The sequence below is a fragment of the Leucopleurus acutus genome (genome assembly GCF_964270905.1).
Source record: "Leucopleurus acutus genome assembly, chromosome: 8".
NCBI lineage: Eukaryota > Metazoa > Chordata > Mammalia > Artiodactyla > Delphinidae > Leucopleurus > Leucopleurus acutus.
In genome coordinates, this window is record NC_139151.1 from 31,074,966 (window position 1) to 31,096,000 (window position 21,035).

The window sequence follows — 21,035 nt, forward strand, 5'->3', positions numbered from 1 at the left end:
TGCCTCCCACCAGAAACAGAGCAGCTTGGAATGGAAATGCCTATCATGTCGTGGTCTGTTCTCATGGGTCTCTGTCAAACAGGTATGTGTACAGTTACTGACTATCGCTGGGTCATTTTTTTTCTCCTTTTTGTCTTATCCTCAACACCCTCCAGTTGGGAGGGGAGTTGAAAAGGAAGGGGGTGGTAAATGGAAATGTTTGAAGCTAATAAACAAGGTAGGGATTGGATCCTTGTTGCCAACGGTAGCCTTCTCATAGGCCTGGGCCATCACTGCTGCTCAGCCAGGCTTTACTGGCCTCAGCTGCCAGTTGAATTTATTACCACAGCTTTTGTAAGTCACCTCCAATTCCTTCAGGCTCAAGCCCTGACCTGGCTCCCACCTGCCAACCTCAAGACAACAGCTCTTATGTTATCCAGACAATAGATATTATCCAGTGTAGATTCCCCAGTGTATGTCTGTGTTGTGAATGGTTGCCCCGGAGATGAGTTGTGTGGTGACCCAGGTTCCCGCCTGTCTTCCTCAACCTCATTTATTCACCACCCATCCTTGAACAAAGAGAGATATCTCTCCTCTTCTTGTAGGAAGACCCATGGCCATCCCCAGGGCCAGGTCCTTTCACTACAACTTTTATACCATCCTTCAATTGTTCTCCTCCCCACCCTAGTCTGTCCTAGGCACTGTGACCATGTTAGCTTTATTAACTCATCTCAGATCACCACTAGGCCCAGAAACCAAAAATGACTGCTTTTTATTGACCTTTTTGATGTTCAGTCCCTGCCATTCCACCATCCGGTTCCAACCTACCTTTCCAACGTGTTTCCCTTTATAAATTCTATCCTTACAACCCCAGTACCTTGTTAGTCTCCATATAAACCAAGGTTTCTGTGATATTGTGATTTATAAGAAATATATATTTGGTCATTCAGAACCACAGTTTCTGAGTCACAGCTCACAAAACCCATGGGATTTCCTAAGTGTTGAGAATGATAAAGGTGTCTTTTGTTAATGAGGTGACTTTTGGAAAATGCCTAAGAATGGAGGCTGGTCACTGAAAGATACAACCATATGATTAAATGTTGGAACTCTCAGCACGACCCACTGATCTCTGGGGAGAGGGGCAGGGGAGGAGGTTGAGTAAGAGTTGGGCAGGGGAGGAGGTTGAGTAAGCTGCCAATGGCCAATGATTTAATCAATCGTGCCTATGCAATGAAGCCTCCATAAAACCCCAAAAGGACAGAGTTTGGCGAGCTTCCAGGTTGGTGGCCATGTGGAAATGAGTGCCCCTCCCCACACACCTTGCCCTATGCATCTCTTCCATTGGGCTAATTGTGAGTTATATCCTTTTATAATAAATGAGTGGTTTACTAACTAAAATGTTTTGCTGAGTTCAGTGAGCTGTTCTAGAAAATTAATCAAACCCAAGGAGAAGGCCGTGGGAACTCCTGATTTATCGCCAGTTGGTCAGAAGTACAGGTGATAACTTGGGCTTCTGACTGGCGTCTGAAGTGGTGGGGTCGGGGAGAGTCTTGTAGAACTGAACCCATAACCTGTGGAATCAGATATTCTCTCCAGGTAGTGTCAGGACTGAGTTGAATTCTCAGAAACCCTGCTGGTGTCCAAGAATACCTTGTCGGATTTGTGGTGACCCCACCTCCACTCCGAACACACACACACACACACACACACACACACACACACACACACATTGAAATTGCATCTCAGAATACCAAGTCTCTCATATCTCTGCCTTTGCTCTTTGTTTCTTCTAATTCCACCCTCATTACCTGAATATCAATGCCAAAATTCAGTCCATTGTTTGAAATTTATCTCAAGGCCACTCCCTCCATGAAGTCTCTGCTGATCTCTTCAATGAGTGTGATTGTTCCTTCTCTTGAACCCTTAAGGTGTGGATGTTCACGTTCTTGTGTATGTTCTCTATACTCTCTTACAAAGGGGTTCTTAACTCATTCTCAGAATCACTTGGGATGCTCCCTAAAATTATGTATGCCTGTGCCCTACCCCAGAGATTCGGACTTGGGGGCTGGAGTGGAGCCCACTTATCTGTATTTTTTTATATTTCTTTATTTATTTGGCTAAGCCCAGTCTTAGTTGCAGCGCACAGGTTATTCCTTGCCACATGCAGGATATTTAGTTGCAAGCATGCATGTGGGATCAAGTTTCCAAACCAGGGATTGAACCAAGGACCCCTGCATTGGGAGCTCAGAGTCTTAGCCACTGGACCACTAGGGAAGTCCCACACTTATCTGTATTTTTAATACAGACTCTGATGTAGAGCCAACACTGAGAACTACTGCCTTATTTTGAATTTTTCCTCACTGAGAGAACAAAGGAGAGATTACCAGGAAAGATAAATGGAAAGGTATGTTGAAATCAGATCTCTAGACCTCACTTTCCTTATCTTTAAAATAGGGATAATAACCCCTTCTTCCTTGCATTATTATGAACCTAAAGGGAGATCATATATAGCCAACATCTAAGGCTGAGTCCTAAGAGTGAAGACACCACACACATTCCCTCACTTGACAGTAAAGACTGCCAGCTTAGTGCAGTGTTTAGTACATGATGGCTTGTGTGATTTTTAACTTAACCATTTATACTCTGTGTGAAGGGTGTGTAACTTACACACATATGTTCCCTGGCTGCCCTGAGCTCTGGATGCTGAAGGAAGCTGTATGGAAGTTACTTCATCACTCAGTGGCTTAACCTTGAAGCACTTCTCTTTCTGGAAAAGAGGAGCTTTTCAACATTGCTAACTCCACTTGTAGCATGGACATAAGAACGATCACGGCCATAACTTCATCACACTCACAATACAGGGAAGAGGGCACAGGAGGGTTTACATGGAGCTCCCACATACACTCCCTCATCCAATTCTCCTGAGGCCATACGAGGGAGATGTTAATGTCCCAGTTTTATAGATGTGGAAGTCAAGGCTCAGAAGAACAGATGATTTGCTAAAAGTTACATAAGTAGGAAGTGGCAGAACTACAATTCGAACCCAGTTAGTGTAATTTCACATCTGATATTCTTTACCTTCACCACAACTGACCCCAACAATTATCTGTTCATTTGATCAGGGGGTAGAGACGTCCATCCTGATCATCACAGTTCAAAACTGCTTGATGCAGAAGACATTTTGCCTGTGAATGAATCAAAGGTCCACCTGCGTCACTGGGTAAACTTCTGTACTTAGTGTGTGCTGTTTCCTCTACCGCTCACATTCCCCATTGGCAAACTCCCACTCAGGTTTCAAGATTCAGCACACAGGAGCACCTCCAGGTAGCTTTCCTGGCTGCCTATGCCCACTCCAGCTAGCTAGACACATTCTTCTCCTTTTTTTTCTCTTTTAAACTAAAGAGAAAACAAACTATATCTATGCAATCAGTTCCTTCTTGTTGGGCTGAAAAAGCAAAACTAAGCTATAAAATTACAAGTTGCTACCTCTGCTATGGAACAGCACATTGGGTGATCAGACAAGGTTGCTATCTACAGGGGGTGGCATTATGGAGACAGAATGGTCCTCCATTGTCATTCATTGTCTCTGTCCAAAACTAAATTTCCACTGTCTTTTTTACTTGCTCTGAAATTCATATTATGGGGAACAAAGGCTTCATTAAAAAAAAAGTTAGCTCGTTTGTCTTTTTTTTTTCTAGTAAGAAATTGGCTTAAATGGCCCCTAAGAGCACACTAAAATGGAAATGACTGATAGCTGGTCTTTTCCCAGAAGGAGGTTTTCAGAGGAGAGAGAGCCTGAGAGAACTCTGGGTTCCAGGCACCAGAAGAAGGGAGGTGAGGGGAGGTCAGGTGTAGAGAAAGAATTCAGAAAGCAGAAGGCGGAGGCCCTGAAAACAGGTGTGTCTTTCTCCACCAGGTGTGTTCTGGTTTTTAACACAACATTTACACAAACACTAGAAAACTGAGTTTACCAAAGTTTGGGATTCTTGTCTAAATTGTGTCCCATTATGTTGAGGAGAAAGTGCATTTATAAACCTTATAAACAAGGTAGTGAATCCAAATAACTCAACATAGGGTAGACCAATGTTAAGGCATTCTCATTTAGGAAGAAAAGGTTTTTTCACTAAAGATCTAATGCAGAGGAAGCCACATCATGACTAAGTTGTGTACCCAGGGAAGGTTAACATGATCATGACCTTGGAACTGCTTGAACAAATTGGAAAAAACTAGCACATGAGGACAAGGAATAGATCCCCAAATCTCTGCACATCCACATTCTACTTTTTCTTTGAGGACAAGTTCACATGCTACATCCTTCATGAAGAATTCCCTGATTCTACCTAACCCAATCATTGCACTTTCCTCCAGACTCCCACAGTATTTCATCTGAACCACTATTAACTTATCTCCAGTAATCTAGTACCCATCACAGCACCTGGCATACAATAGGTGTCAGGAAATATTTCTTGAGTGAATGTAAGAATCTACATCATAAACATTCATCTGCTATCCGGATAGGTTCTAACCCAAGACATATTTCTTTGGATTGTCTAAAAGTCTTCTAGGAGACTCCAGGAGGGAACTGAACCATCTACCATAGCATCTCAAATAATATATTAACACATGTTATACATCATACATGTTGACATATACATTTATGCACAGGAATACCTGCCCTTACAGAATACAGTTGGCCCTTGAACAACATAGGTTTGAACTTCATGGGTCTACTTATACCTGGATTTTTTTCAATAGTAAATACTACAGTACTACATGATCAGCGCTGTTGAATCTGCTGATGTGGAATCATGGATACAGAGGAACTGAGTATACACAGGGCTGACTATAAACTATATGCAAATTTTCAGTTGCACAGAGGGTCAGCACCCCTAACCCTCCCCCTTGTTAAGGGTCAACTGTATATATAAATATATGTAAATGAATGTATACAAAGACTGTGTATGGTAACAATCTACATGCACATAGAGTCAGAATAAGTGAGACCAGGTGACACAATTTGAAAGCAAGCCCAAGGGCCTCTGATCAATACAGCCGCTACATAGCCACGTTGCCTGAAAGTCCTCTCAGGGTCTTTTCCCTTGGGAGTGTACAAGGCATCTCATGCTCACTCTCCCTGTCTTCTCCATGAACACAAGCCAAGGCCTCCCAGTTGTTACAGCCCTGGAGCTACTGCTCCACCGTGGGCCAGCCGGGTGCTGGAGTGGAAGACTAGAAAACAGGGCCTGATGTGGTAGCTGCCAGCTCAGCCTCTAAACATACCCCCTACCATTGAATCCTGGCTCCTCCATAAGGTTAGCATGTGATTTATATAAGCCATCTCACTTCTCTGGATTTTCTTTATATCTGCAAAATGCAGATAATAATAGCATCTACCTCCCAAGGTCTTGTGAGGATGGACTGAGGTCATATACATACAGCATGTAAGTCTGGGACATAATAAATATTTAGCAAATGATCATTATTATCATTACCATCAGTATTGGTTTCTTTGTCTTTCCCATGCAAAATCCAGCTTGCAGAAAACACACTGACGCTAAAACCACATCCTCCAGAAACTGCTTTAGGACCCCCATATACATCCAGCTTTGTCACGATGCACACAAGCACACATGTTCCTCACCTACAACAAGGGTGGGTAAGTGCAGAGCTTCTCTAGTTAGGCTCCTTAGCCCCAAGATACCTACCACTAATCAAACAATATCCTACTGCATAAATTAATACAGCCTCAGCATCTGACATGCCCAGAAAATGTAACTGCGGTTCATTAACTTCAGAATTAGTCTCTTATTCCTTTTCCTTGACCAGACAATTTTGCAAAAGTAAATATCTAAAAACCCCCAACACAGAGCAGCAAATTGTACTTTTTTTTCCATTGAAAGACTCCCCTATTTGGGGGTACTAGATCACATTATAACATTGCAAAACTGTCAGAGTGTAATTAACCCGTGTTGCTTCACATTCCTGATGTGGCAATTGTTTAAGACAGGGCTTTATAAAGGACCAAATGAAAGCAGTGAGTGACATGGGATGCTCTGAACTTCAGGGTACCCATCAGGAGAAGGAGCAGAAGGAAGGCCAGGAGAGGTAGTTTTTGAAGACGAGGCCATGTTCAGTCTGAAGATGCTTCCACTTCTGCTGTTACTCCACGTGCAGCTTTCCAAGGCCTTTCTAGCACATTCTGAATTCCTAGAAGAGAAAACTACAAAAATTGTTCAGGTAACTCAACTATCAATTAGGTGGGCAGTTGATTTGCTGGTGATGAGGAAATTGTTTGGGTTCTCTTCTCTTTTTAGTTAAAGCAGCCTGAAAGAATTATGTGAATGATTTGTTTGAGGTTAAACGTCTGGTTTCAATGATTTGGAGAGTTCCAAGCTGGGCCCTCTGAAAGCCAGGCATGCAAACAAGCTGGGCTCTTCAAACCCTCAGAAAATACTGCTGCCGAGCTGCTGCAGCTGGAGAAAACTTTTAGAAGGAATGGTTTTAATTATAAAATGATTTTCTTTCTCACTTACCTAAGATTTTCCCTTCTGGTGTATCTGCAACACAGTTACTACATGACTGGTGCTTTCTACATGGACTTGTTTTGCAGCCAAAAATCTCAGGTGTACATAGAGCGCGAGGATGGGAAACTCTAAGGAACTAGAAATCAGTTCATAGTGTAATCATATTTCCTAAAACCAGATTATGGGGCTGTTTATAAACTCTTGAAAGCACTGTAAAAGCAAAACTGATAACTTTTCTCCATTGTTTCACAGTATGAAAGGCCAAATTTTTAAAGGAACACAAGGGAATGCTGTCAGAAATTTGTTATGCACAATTTTCTTAGCATTACAGTTTTAGAAAAGCATTTCTTCTTGTTATTTTTCTTTCACTTAAAAAAATATATTTCTTACAATGATAACAGTAACCCATGGGCTAATAGAAGTGATTAAGTACTTACTCTGTACAAAGCGCCCCTGCTCAGCATTTCACAAACATTGTCTCATATCATCCTACAACAATCCTATGAGGGCAGCGGATTATTATTTCCACTTTAGAGACAAATGTGAATCTGAAGTCATCTAAGTGATGTGTCCAAGGACACAAAATTAATCTGTGGCAGAGCTAAGATTTGAACCCAAATCTATCTGATCTCAAAGCCTGTGTGAGCACAAAATTGCTCTGTCCTGTGTCACTTGCAAAGTGCCACTTAAGGATGCTTAAGGTGAGAGAAAGAAGTTTCATGATTAGCTTGTTAACACCCCTCAGAACCTTCTTAATGAGTTTTGGCCCCTCCCAAAGAGTTACTGTGGTGGATAAAATGCTAATGACAGTGATGCTGCTGTTGCCCCAAAACATGTTTGGAATTCTTCTTTTGAAGACGTTAATTCTCATTTGAGAAGCAACATGGTGAATTGGGACCTGATTATCTTCTTGGCAAGTTCCTTATTTCTCTGCATCTTCATGTCTTAATATGTATGATTAACCCTTCTCTACAGTAGTGAAAAGAGGATTAAAAAAGAGAATCTGCATTGCTGCAACTAATGCTTCAAGGAGTCAATAAATGCTGATGCTGTTTTGTTTTTCGTTTTTTTATTAAAAATAAGAAGGCAGTCTCCTGACTGTGTACTAGCATTTTGCTTGAGGATGTGGAACTCATCCCTTATGAAATACCTATTTTTATGCATAAATATTAACTGTAGCACTGAATGGATGGACTGTTCTTTCCAGTAGGCAATGTTCTCTCCAAGTCAACCAGAAAATTTGTGCTTTTATCTTTGTGACTATCAGGTTATTAGTTTTGGTTTGACCTCTGTAATAACTTAAAAAGGAATGCAAAATGCACAGAGAACTGAAGGAAATTTCACAGCAAATCTGTTACATGTTTGACTTTCTCCAGAATTACCTAGAAAAGTTCTACCAATTACCAAGGTACAAGTATCAGTCTGAAAGGAAGAACAGCGCTAGTGTGATTGTTGAGAAGCTTAAAGAAATGCAGCAATTCTTTGGGCTGAACATAACAGGGAAGCCAAATGAGGAAACCTTGGAGATCATGGGAAAGCCTCGCTGTGGAGTGCCCGATACTGGTAATTTTATGATAACTCCAGGAAACCCCAAGTGGAAACAAACTAATCTGACCTACAGGTAATATTTCTAGAGTTTGAGAATTCACTCATTCAGCCCATGTTCACTGAACACTTATGATGTGTCAGGCACTGTTCTAGGATTCGGAATACACTAGAGACAAACAAATGAATAAATATCCCTGCTCTTATAGAGTTTAGATTCTAGTGACTGAGTATGAGAATGAAAGGGTAAAGATCCCATGGGTTCTTTTCAATCCAAAGCCTGCCATTTTTGTCTTCCTTCTCTATCAGTCTAAAGAGGACTATGGCAATGTTAGGCTGTCTCTCTAAGAATTCACTTTAGGACCCAAAAAAGGCTTAATCATTGCTGGAGAGAATCTAGCCCCACCATTCATGCATCTTGATGATAATAACAATAATAATGATACCCAATGTTTGTTGAATACTACTATTTGCCAAGTAGTGAACTAAATGCTTTACATACATTTAATCCCACAACAACCTTATGAGAGGGGTCCTATTTTATTATCCTCATTTTATGAATAAGGAAACTGAGTTTAAAGACATGTAGTAACTGGTCCAGAACCTACGTCTGTCTTCAACCCTAAGTCCTGCACCCCTCCTTGCACCCTCTTCAGTGGTAGCACATCACATATGCACAAACTCCAAACTAGAGCAATTCAATCTACTGATGGACTGCTGTTCTAAACAATAATGAACGCTTCACACACCTTCTCATTTTGAAGGATTATTAACTATACCCCAGACTTGTCAGAGGCTGAAGTGGAAACAGCTCTTGAGAAAGCCTTTAAACTCTGGAGTCGCGTGTCACCCCTGAACTTCACCAAGACCTCACAGGAAGAAGCAGATATCAAGATTGCCTTTCTCCAAGGAGGTAGGCTCAAAGCAGTCATGCTCGATTTTGCTTTCCCTGGCTAAACTGAGACTTGGCAAATACCTAATACAAATCGTTTTATTTCAGATCATGGGGACAATTCTCCATTTGATGGACCCAATGGGATCCTTGCTCATGCCTTTCAGCCAGGCCCAGGTATTGGAGGAGATGTTCATTTTGATGCAGAAGAAACATGGACCAAAACCTCCAGAAGTAAGTTAACCAAGGTTATGTCCACATGCAGCTTCTAAATGAACTTTTCCACATTAGAATTTGCCCTCCTACATACACACACAGCCAAGTTATTGTAACATTTCACACTCACACAAACTGATCATTTAAAATTCTTGCTACCTCAAGATACTAAGTTAATTTAGGTTTAGAAAAAATCCTGAAGCTAAATTCTGACCTTGTTTCCTAAGGCAGGAATCAGAAAACAACAGATCATGGCTAAGTCCTTCCTGGTCCTATTTGTATAAATAAAGTTTTATTGGAACAGGGCCACATACTCTTTTGTTTATGTATCATCTATGGCCGCTTTCATACCACAATAACAAAGCTGAGTGGTTGACACAGAGACCATACGGCTCATAAAAATCTAAAATATTTACTATCTGAACTCTTATAGAAAAAGTTCGCTTACCACTGCTTTAGGGTATGTATTTTAATATTGTGAAATTTAATGATGTTTGAAAAAGATTCCTATTTTTGGAAATTCAGAAATAATTGGTTTATTTAGAAAACTGACCTATTTAGGAAAGAGCAGCCAGCTAGTTATTCTCGTTCATCTGGTGATTTCATCTTCATGGAGCTCTTTTTCAATGATATGTTTCCATATAGCAAACTACCCCTTTCAGGAGAAAACTCAGAGTAAGAAGAAGACCACCTGAAGGGAAGAACTGAGAATAATGAGAGGTATATTCAGACCATATGGTACTTTACAAGGCTACAGGGTAACAAGAAGCCAAAGAACACTTTTTAGAAAATAATAGGAAAGAAGCATTTTACCATTGCTTGGGACCTGTTCCTCCCACCATTTTCTCAACATAAATGTTCTGAGTGTTTATTCTACCTAAGTCCCTGTGCTAGGAGCTGTGAGTACCCAAAGATAATAAACACTCCCCACGACTTTGCATTCTTATTGCCCTCCCCACTAGTTCAGACGGTCATTACCTCTTACATGAATTAACTGGTCCAGATTCCCACCTGGACTGTTCACCTCCGATCTCGGCTCCCTCTAATTTTCCCCAGCACTGTAAGAAGTTTTGTCCTTGGAAAGCCCATCTTTACATTTGGAAAGCCCAGTGTTTACATTTTCCAGGCCAAATATGTCCACATACCTTCACTTGACACTGAAAGCTCTTGGAGATCTTCCAAACTCATCTTTCATGGCTTGTCTTCATATTTCACACACAGCAGTCACATGGCACATTCACTGTTTCTAGATCACACCATGTGCTTTCCAACTGCCCTACATTTGCTCACATTGCTTCCTCTTCCTGAAACGCCTTTCCCCACACCCTAAGCCCCACCTTTCAAAATCCCTCTTTTCCATGCTACGTCAAATGCCACCCCCATCCTGTCTTTCAGCTGGAAATGAAGCCTTCCTCTCAGAATAACAACAGCCTTGACTTTTTCTTCTCTAACTGCCCTCCTCATTATTCTGTGCGTTCTATTTGTTTGCACACATCTCCCCTTTTAGTCTATGCATCATCACAAATCTCCCAGAGCCCCTTGCCCAGTACTCCAGACACTCAAAGATGTTTTTTAAAGCATTTACGAATGCAAAATAGAAGAATGTGATGATCAAGAAAGAAAGTCTTGGAGCATGGGTAGAATATTACAAGGCTAATTATCATCAGGAAGTTGAACATGGTGATAAGAACACAGGTCTTGCCATCATACCTGGGTTCAACCCCAGCTCTACCACTTATTAGTTGCAAGGCCAATATAACAAGGTATTCAAAAATCTCTGGGCTTCAGTTCCTTTATCATAAAAGTAATCTAACAATTCTTCATAAAAATATTGTTAAGATTAAATATTATTACAATTCCTAGCATATAATAAAATGCTGTACAACTATGATTGTTTTTTAAGTAGACATGTAAGAAAATGCACAGTGTGTTTGTGAAATGGCACATAGACTAGCTGGAGTGAAGGATTCACATCAGAAATCTAGTCCTCAGATGTCTGCTGGAGCCAAATGGAGTAGTCTTGAACTTGGCAAAGGAGCTCGGGCTTTATTTGACAGGAAGTGCAAGCCTTGAAAGTTTTTAAGCTCCCAGTTATGAAAGGTACTATGCTCATGGAAGTTAAAAGATAAGGGTAGGAAGCAATAAGAAGCAGCGTTTGTCTCTTTCTCATGGAAAATTCCTGAAGCTTCCTGGAGAGCTCAGAATCAAGGAAGAGCTGGTGCTGAGTGGTCAGGGAGCCAAAGTGAGTCAGCTCTGCATCTGAGGCCACTCTTGCTGCCTGGCAGACTGAGACTCTCCTCATGGGGCTGTGGGCCTGGGAGACTGGAGAGGGGTAGGGGTGGGTGCATGAGAGGAGAGGGCTTTTGAGAGTCATGAGACCTGTGATGGCCCTGCCATCATTTGCCTGAGCCCCAGGCCCATGAAATATGGGAATTGGAATAAAAGCAGCAGTCTTTCTTGGTTCTAAGATTTGGTGAGGACCTCATACTCACCTAATCTTAAACTATAGCCCCTACCTTGATTCCTTCCAATCTCCATTTCTTCAGGTACCTGAAGAGAAAAGGAAAAAGGCAGGCATGGGAAAGGCTGTTTCTCCAGGGAGTTTTGGCTCAGAAGCTGCATTCCTTGAGATCCTATTTCCACCACCCTTCAGTCTACTTGGAGCCATTCACCACATATGCTTGCATTTCAGATTACAACTTGTTTCTTGTTGCTGCCCATGAATTTGGCCATTCCTTGGGGCTGGCTCATTCCTCTGACCCTGGTGCCTTGATGTATCCCAACTACGCTTTCAGTGAGCCCAGCACCTACTCGCTCCCTCAAGATGACATCAGTGGCATTCAGGCCATCTATGGTAAGGTCATCTGAAGAGCAGCAGTACCTGGTGAGACCTGGCCATGTCAGGGACGTTCATTGCAGTCTTGGCTATGGTGATCGAAGTTAGAGGGCACCTGGGAGTCCATCAGGAGGACAATATATGGGTAAAATGTGGTGAATGCCTGCCATAGAGTAATGTACAGCACTGAGAAGCACTGAATCAGATGTACATAGATGAGTCTTTAAAACATTGTGCTTCCTGGAAAAGAAAGAGAATGATACATGTTACTCAGTGTATAAATTACATAATACATGAATCTACACAAATTAAATATGTATATAGACAAAGCAAGGCATTTTCAAGAAACATGCTAACAAACATGTATACATATATATTGAACATATCAATATTGTTTTCTGTGGGGGAAAGAGGGGAGTGGGGATGGAGTATGGAGAGAAAGAAACATCTTTTAAAGACAGGACTGATACTTTTCAGGGAGGGATATAGAGGCCTTTGCCTCTGTCTAAGTATTGTCTGATAAGACCATTGCCTCTCTCTTTCTTCTTGCCCTCCTGCCCCCTAGTGGCTGTAATAACAAGAAACCAGAGAAGAGGTTTGCAGCTCTCTAAAAATAAAAAAATTAAAAAAATGTTTTGTTGATTGGAAGGGAGTGTCGTGGAGTCGAATTGTGTAAAACATTCTCCCTCTCTGGTTGGACAGCAGTACAAAACGAAGCATGCCAGAGTCCCACAACTACGAATTTTATTCATGACAGTAGAATTTTCAGGGATGATGAGACCTAGTCTAACTGCCTCTACTCCCCAATTCCTTTTCCCCTGAAAACACCTCCCTTTCTCACTCGCCCATATTTGAACTGTTAGCAGCCTTTCATTCTACAATGGGAAAATACATTAAAATTTAAATACTTATAGAAAAAAATATTGCTACATTTTGATTTAGATTTATGCTGTGAGGGCCTCTTTCCAGAAGGTGGATTTTAGTGAGAAAGGAGAAAGTAGATACTGAGTGACCAAAAATGCAGAAAGAGGAGGCAAGAAGGGAAAGAAGCATGGGATTCTAATTTTAAACTGCCAGAGGGGAGGGGGAAGAATTCAAATTTCTTTATTTCACAACTTAGCTTGGAACTCTCCCTAATGCTACCATTACTCCTCTTTTTTGTTTCTTTTTTTTTTAATTGGGGAATAGTTGTTTTGCAATGTTGTGTTAGTTTCTACTGTACAGCGAAGTGGAGTTACCTGTGCTATACCTCAGGTTCTTATGAGTTATCTATTTTATACATATTAGTGTATATATGTCAATCCCAATCTCCCAATTCATCTTACCCCCCTCTTTTATTTTTTAATTTTAAAAAATAAAACTTTTAAGAGGGCCTAATGTGTGATTAATGTCTTATAGGATAGTCAGCTAGCATTTCTTTTCATATGAAGACCCTTCACCAACCTGAGAAGTAACTGAAATACACCAAAATTCACCCTGGACTCATGCTTATAAAAAGTCTTTTTACTTTCAGGACCTTCGAGCAACCCTGTGCAACCTACTGGACCAACCACACCCACAGCCTGTGACCCCAGACTGACATTTGATGCTATCACTACACTCCGCGGAGAAATACTTTTCTTTAAAGACAAGTATAAGAATGAACTATTCCTTCCTTTGACTTCTTTTACTGGCATAACTTAAAACTGGATTCTAATTAAGTCACATATTACACATTACCCAGCTTTTCCTTTGAATTCTATGCATATGAATCTCGTTGGAATTGATAGTGATTTCTGGGTAAATCAAAACATCCAGGAAAAGAAAAATGAAAGCTAAAACATCTGTAAGCATTTAGATGTTTGTGATGATGTAAACAGACATGGACTCTAGCTGATGGGAACTCTATAGCTGGATTTACCCAACACCAAAATAGCATTCAATTCCACCCAAATTCATTCAAGTGAATGGAAACTGTCACTTAATAAGCTGCAGGGAAAATCATCTGACTGAATTTTTCAATTTTCCATTGGCATTCTGTGATTGTGCACTCACAGGCTGAGTGTACTTGTATTGCTTTTGCTAGAATATTCTAAATATTCTCTTCATATTGTAGCAACAATAATGAAAGAGACTAACAAAATAAAACTTGTCAATGTGTGAGGAGGCGGGCAATGTAAAATGTAATCAAATAAGGTCACTCCTATCAGCTCATCTGAAAACTGTAAAATACTCACCAGATGGACAGTATCACCATAAAGTGCTGGCCATATGCTGGTCACTGTGCTGGAAGCATTGCCTTCACTGTATATTATATCCTCCCAGCAATCTTATAGGATCAATACCAGCCCAAGACTCACAGAAGCTGCCTGCTTAGACTATTGTATGTGGTTTTCTCCCTTGTGTTCCATTAGGTACTTCTGGAGAAAGCATCCTCACCTACGAAGAGTCGAACTCAATTTCATTTCTCTATTCTGGCCATCCCTGGTAAATGGTATACAGGCTGCTTATGAGGATTTTGACAAGGACCTAATTTTCATATTCAAAGGTAACTGCCTAAGGTTTTCATCTTATTTTAGTTCCTCCTGAAGGGAAGGGCAGGACTTCTTTGTGGTCTCTTCCAGTTTCAAGGAGGTGAGTCAAGGAGAGAGTGTTAGGCTAGCTGGGCTTTTGTCACGAGACCTGGGTTGGGTCGCATCTCCACCACTAAATGCTTTATGAACTTGAGCATGTTGTACCTTCTTCAGGCATCAGTTTTCTCATCTACAAAATGAGGACACTTTATTAGACCACCTTTAGCCTTCCTCCACCCTCATCCCAGATATAAATTTCTAAGATTCCCCAAGGCTCTAGTTCTCTGTATAGAAGTCACATGAGATAAGACGTTCAAGTGTGGGGCCCTGAGTGTCAGGCTAAGAAGTTGGAAATGCTTTACAGGTTCCAGGAAATCACTAGAGTTATCATAGCCCAATGGTCTTGACTTTACCACCTCTATCTTTTCAAGACTATTTTTTCCATTTTCATTTCTATGATGAATTTATGCAAAGATTAAGAATTGGTATACATTTTATAGGAATGGAAAAACTTTATCTAATATATAACCTGAATCATTGGCAGGCAATCAGTACTGGGCTGTAAGTGGCTATGATATTCAGCAAGGTTATCCCAAGAATATAGCAAACTATGGCTTCCCAAGCAGTGTCCAAGCAATAGATGCAGCTGTTTCCTACAGGGGAAAGACATACTTCTTTGTAAACAACCAATTCTGGAGGTAAGATAAACTATTTTTTCCATTAGAAATTGAAATTTGTGTTTCTTTACCCTCTTTACAAACCATCATTGATTAGGCAACTGAAGGTTAAAAATATCTAGGTGGTCTCTGATAGGCATTCTTTTTCACAAGATGATTGATGTCGCTCTGGCTTTTGAAAATTTTACAAAGTTAAGATTCCTGCACAATGGTATTGAGGATTCTATATCCTGAAACAGAGCAAACTTTAATAAAACACTAAAATGGAATGCAAAGAAAGAGTTAGGCTAATTCTCATTTATTCATTAAATTCTAAGAGTTAAATTCTACTACACTCAAGCAAATGTTATACAGAACTTGATTCCCAACTTGAAATTATTATTTATATTTATTCAGATAGAGAGACTATGAACTAATTAAGTAAAAGCCTTAGAACATATAAGCTCTCCTTTTTTAAAATAACACTGCCCCAACAATCAGAAGCCTGTTTTCATATTAGTGATACCCATATATTTTATAAATATGTATGTACCCTTAGGTAGAGAAGTTAACCACTGTTAGTTTCCCAGTAAATAGGACATTGTGAAGAACAAATGAGAAAATATGTGTGAAGGCATTATGTAAAGTACATACAATTTAAATAAAACTATTAATCACTGTACACTGTATTGGTCTTAAATGTGGGACAATTATTTTTTTCTCATCAGATATAATGACCAAAGTCAATCCATGGAACCAGGTTATCCCAAAAGCATAGCAAGTAGCTTTCAAGGAATAGAAAGTAGAGTTGATGCCATTTTCCAGAAGAATTGTAAGTAGAAAAAAAAATAACTTAATAAATTAAAAAAAAATTTTAAGTAGCTCATCTGCATTGCAAAGTTATATTAGGACAGGAGTGGAGTCTTTTTAATTGAAAACATCCAAGATCTGCTACAAGCTAATTCAATACATTATATCTTTTTTTTTTTCTTATAGCCTTCTTCCTTTTCTTCAGTGGACCAAGATATTATGCATTTGATCTTAGTGCTCGTAGGATTACTAGAGTTGAAAGAAGCAATAGATGGCTTAACTGTAGATAAAGCCGAAGCAAAATCAAGTGTGTTTGTGTCCATTTTCTGAATATGGAAGGGAGATCTAATCTGCATATCTATTACATTGTGTCCTATTTATACTTTTCTCAACAATAAGTAATATTGTTTGCTCTCACTGTATTCATTGGACTGATCCTCACTGAAAATACGTTTGGAGTATTCCACTGTTTGCAGAGGCTGATTTTGTCCTATATTCCATCTCAGGTTAGTGAATCCATCACAAGGAGAAGGAAATTAAGCCTTCTTTGCCACCTCAATATTCATTATTTCATCACTTGCTATTTGACTTATTTGACTTCTAAAATGCCCATTTATTCTTAAGTCTTTTAAATATGTCTTAAGTGTAACTGCTACATGTAATTTAGCACTGGTTTTGGTTATAGGTAAGGATTATGAACAACATAAATAGTACACATTGCCTTTTGCCAAAAATGTGGTGCTATTTTCCACTCTTGGAAAGAAATGTTGTTGATACTTGTTGTGGATTGAATTGTGTCCCCCCAGAAAAGTATGTTGAAGCCCTGACTCCAGGTACCTACAGATGTACCTAATTTGGAACTAGCATCTTTGAGGATGTAATTAGTTAACATGAGGTTATACTGGATCAGAGTATGCCTAAAAACTGATGTTCTTATAAGAAGAGAGACATAGACACACAGTGGAGAAGGCCATGTAAAGATAGAGACAGGATTGGAATGACGCATCTACATGCCAAGGATTGCTGGCAACCACCAGAAACTGGAAGAGGCAAGGAAGGATCCTCCCTAGAGCCTTCAGAGAGAAGAACATGGCCCTCCTGACACCTTGATTTTGAATTTGTAACTTCCAAATTGTGATTTTAAAAATTTCTGTTGTTTTAAGCTATGAAGTTTGTGATACTTTGTTAAGGCAGCTCTAGGAAGCTGATACAGTACACCTGAACTTATGGAAATGAATCGGTACAGAAATACAGACTTGCAACCCCAGTAAAGATTACTGGCAGCTTCCCAGGGGAGCAACAAAAAGGAGGGGTACCACTTCCTCTCCCGCCTCCTGGCTTCTAGAGTTCAAGAAAATGGGCCAGTTAAATCTGTTGTTCCTTATTCCTGGGATCCTCAGGAGGACACCCTCTACAGATAACCAGGGTTTGCTGCACAAACAAAATAGTGTTGGGCACAAAATTCAATAAATCTCATTTAATTGAGTTAAACTGAGCTTAGATGCATAAATTTGCTAATGGCTCTTTTCCGTTAAGAACTTTAAGATTTGTGGTATCAAAATGACTAGTCTAGACATTAAAATCATTATAATGTCGTATCTGCAGTTGTTAGAATGTAATGCAGTGCAGCTTATTACACAATAAAATATGTGAATTGTAAAATATATTTATCACTAGCACATCCCTTTTTCTTTTCCTGTTAAAGTTTTTAACCCCCACAGATGATTGATTTAGTATACTTTGATACTTTTTTCTGGTTCAAAATTTATCTATTAAATGATTTCAAAATAAATATTTTAAATGACCGACTTGTGATCTACTATAATTTCTTAAGACACTACCACATAGTTCATCTAAAGTATAAAAAGGAAATTTCAATATATTTGCAACCATTTTCCTTTATCAGAAATATTACAACATTGATATTAAACTTTTAGATATTACTTCACAGGTTTATGAAATATTTTATCAATATTCTATGTCCTCAAAGATTCCCTCAATTATGTCAATACATTATTCTCAACTTATTTTACAAGATAAGAAAATAGAAACTAGTATATACTATAATTTCATTTATTCATTTATTCAACAATTAATCACCTACCTGTTCCAGATGCTGTGCTAGGGAAAGTGAGAGAGGCGTATAAGCAATTCATTGTATCAATGTCAAAGGGCAAAAGGACCTGTAAGAACTGGGTATTTCCTTAAGAGTCAATTCCAGACTATGGCATTTTCTAAAACTTCTTATGAAATCAGTTTTTAGAAGCACGAAGATGGGAGATTCATCTCAGAACAGCTGCTAGTTGTGCCAGTTAGTTATGATAGATTCTTGGCCCAAGCTTCATCCGTACATTTTCAAGATAAGAACTGAGTTCATGTTATTTCTTTAACCATATTTCACAGTCATAGGAATTGAACAGCAATACAAAGTATAGTAAAGAATTTTTAAAATTAGCCCTTTTTTTGGTTTTCTTCTTGACAACATGTGGTATTTTTTGGATGTTACATTGAAGTTTTATGTGAGGACAAGAGATTTAAGAATCTAAGCTTAAAACTTTAAGAATGATATTACTTTTATCTTAGGTTGAGTTTCCTAAAAAGCAAAGACTAAGACAAAACTTCGGTGCAGTTACTTTATTCAGGACATGGTCCCAGGAAGCAAGAGTGAGGTAGCAAGCAGAGTGAAGCAGAAAGAGGGAAAGTCAATACAAGTATGTGTTACTGAGGTTTCTACTATGGGCAGCTGGGGCTCAATTCCATCAGGACCTCCTGAGAAGCTTACAGAACACCTTTCAATTGTTCAAATCTCCAGTGGATTGGAGGCTGGATCCGATCCAGCCTCCAATCCCTCCTTCAATTCCCTCCTTCAACATTAATCCTTCAATTCCCTCCCCCACTGGGTAGCTCTAAGGAATTGGCCTGTAGGCTCCATGGCAGCTCAACGCCCTGGGTAGAAAGCAGAAAGACATCCAATCTGTGGTTAAGGTTGGACTTTGTCAGAGTAAGGTGAGTTACACAAGCCTGTCCACCACCATACAACTTAAATCAGAGGTACACTGAGGGGATTCTGACACGGGGCACCAGAGGCACCTCCTATAACTTTGTTGTTGGGATATTAAAATTATGGGAAATTGGAGGTGACATCTTTGGAGAAACTTACTCACCCAAGAAAAAAGACTTACAGATACCAACACTATAGAAATCTCAATGGGACAGAGACTGCTAGTTACCTATGTTAACATGATTCCCCCCTTCCTTTGCTGCAGTAAGAACCCAATTTCATTTGAGGTAGCAATGCATCCAGCTAAGAGACTACATTTTGTAGCCTTGCTTACAGCTAGATGTGGCCATGTGTTTAATTTCTTGCCAAAAAGTGTAAGCAGAATACTCTGTGGGCTTCTGGAAAGAGACTGGGTACTTACTTTCTCTACGTTCCTCCTTCCTGCTGCCTGTAATGCAGATACAATTGCAGAAGCCACCTGGACCATAAGGCACTGGCACTGAGAGTGGTGTAGCTAGGTGTCTGTTGCCTACATCCCTGATGATGTGGTGTTGTCATATAAGCCATGGACTGCCACATCTGGCCTTCTCTTACGTGAGGAAGAAATCAATGTTTATTAATCATCTATTATTTGGGTTTTTTCTCTTACATTTTGACCAAATCTCATTCCAGCTAATACATCACATGAAGTGTCTGGAACCCGCCCCACCGCCCTGCAGTAAAAGCCATTAACTGGCAAGCCCTGTCAGTGCACACATAGTTTCCAGTCAGCTTTCCTGTCTCTCAATCTTAAACAGATTGCAGAGTACAACATATCCAAACATTTTTTAAAAAGCTTCTAATGTCAAAAACAGACGCCAAAAAAGAAACTTTGAAGAAATAGAGACAGTCCTGGGAACAAAAGAGAATGTCAAAATAAACAACAAAAAAAAACCTTAACATTCTTTAAAAATAAGACATATTTTACATCCAAAAAACATTAACAAAATACAAAAAAGTATACTCAGAGAACTAGAAAGAGCTCTTGGAAATTAAAAATATAACTGAAATAAGAAACTCAGTAGGTGAGCTGGAAATAAAGTTGATGGAAAATAGTAAAGGATATATTGAAAACACAGAGATTTAATCCAAGAGTTCCAGTAGATATGTATTCCAGAAAGAGAAAGAGGAAACTGGATGGAAAGAAATTATCAAAGAAATAATAGAGGAAAGCTTCCTTGAATTAAAATTTTCATAATGAAAGAGCTCTCTTACTGACAAACAATGTTAATGCAAAAAGACTCACATTAAGAGACATCATTATAAAACTTCAGAATATCTGGTTAAAGAGACTTTCAAAAGTTTTCAGAAGAAAAAAGAAAAATATCAAGAATCAAAGTCTTTTCAACAACAATACTAGATTCTAGAAAACAATGGAACAGTAACTTCAAAATTCTAAGGGAGATTTATTTCAGCCTGATATTCCATAACCAGAAACACTCTCAGTCAAGTGTGAGGATGGAATGAATGGCATTCTAGATATGAAAAGATTAGAAACATGCATTTTCCTTGCACACTTTCTTAGACCCTCCATCCCTATTTCCCATGGCTATCTACACATATATTTGCTCCAGTCAGGACAGATTTCCTACAGCTCATTTCCGCCATGGTACCTGTTTCCTGTGGCCTCCCTCCACTCATATGCCTTCTCCTTTCCACTGTGAAAACCAAATCTCCTACACGTTCTTCAAGAGCCAGTGCAAGCTCCACTTGCTTGAAGCCTTTAGGCCACACACATCTGCAGTGATCTCTTTACCTTTTGACCCTTCTCAGTCTCTAGAATCTTCACATGCATTTTGCTACTTTTGTCATTTTATCCGGCATTAGTCTCTGTATATGTCTGAATTCTCCAACAAGATTGGAACAGTATCTTAGTGTGACAGGAAAATAGAAAGTGCTTGGTAAACATCTGATGTTTACCTAGTTAATTAGGATAATCTGATTCCTGAATCAATTGTCTTTTCATGACACCATACTTTTTTTTT

At 39.5% G+C, this 21,035-nt stretch overlaps 1 protein-coding gene across 1 annotated transcript; it reads left to right on the forward strand.

Moving 5' to 3' along the window:
• Positions 1–6,105: 6,105 nt before the first annotated feature.
• Positions 6,106–16,300, forward strand: MMP8 (matrix metallopeptidase 8; the record flags this gene model as incomplete). The annotated part of the gene is made up of 10 exons (XM_082845692.1): positions 6,106–6,216; positions 7,880–8,124; positions 8,813–8,961; positions 9,049–9,174; positions 11,849–12,010; positions 13,506–13,623; positions 14,386–14,519; positions 15,089–15,242; positions 15,929–16,032; positions 16,197–16,300. The coding sequence occupies 10 exons, from the start codon at positions 6,106–6,108 to the stop codon at positions 16,298–16,300; spliced, it is 1,407 nt and encodes a 468-aa protein (XP_082701818.1).
• Between the last annotated feature and the right edge of the window lie 4,735 nt (positions 16,301–21,035).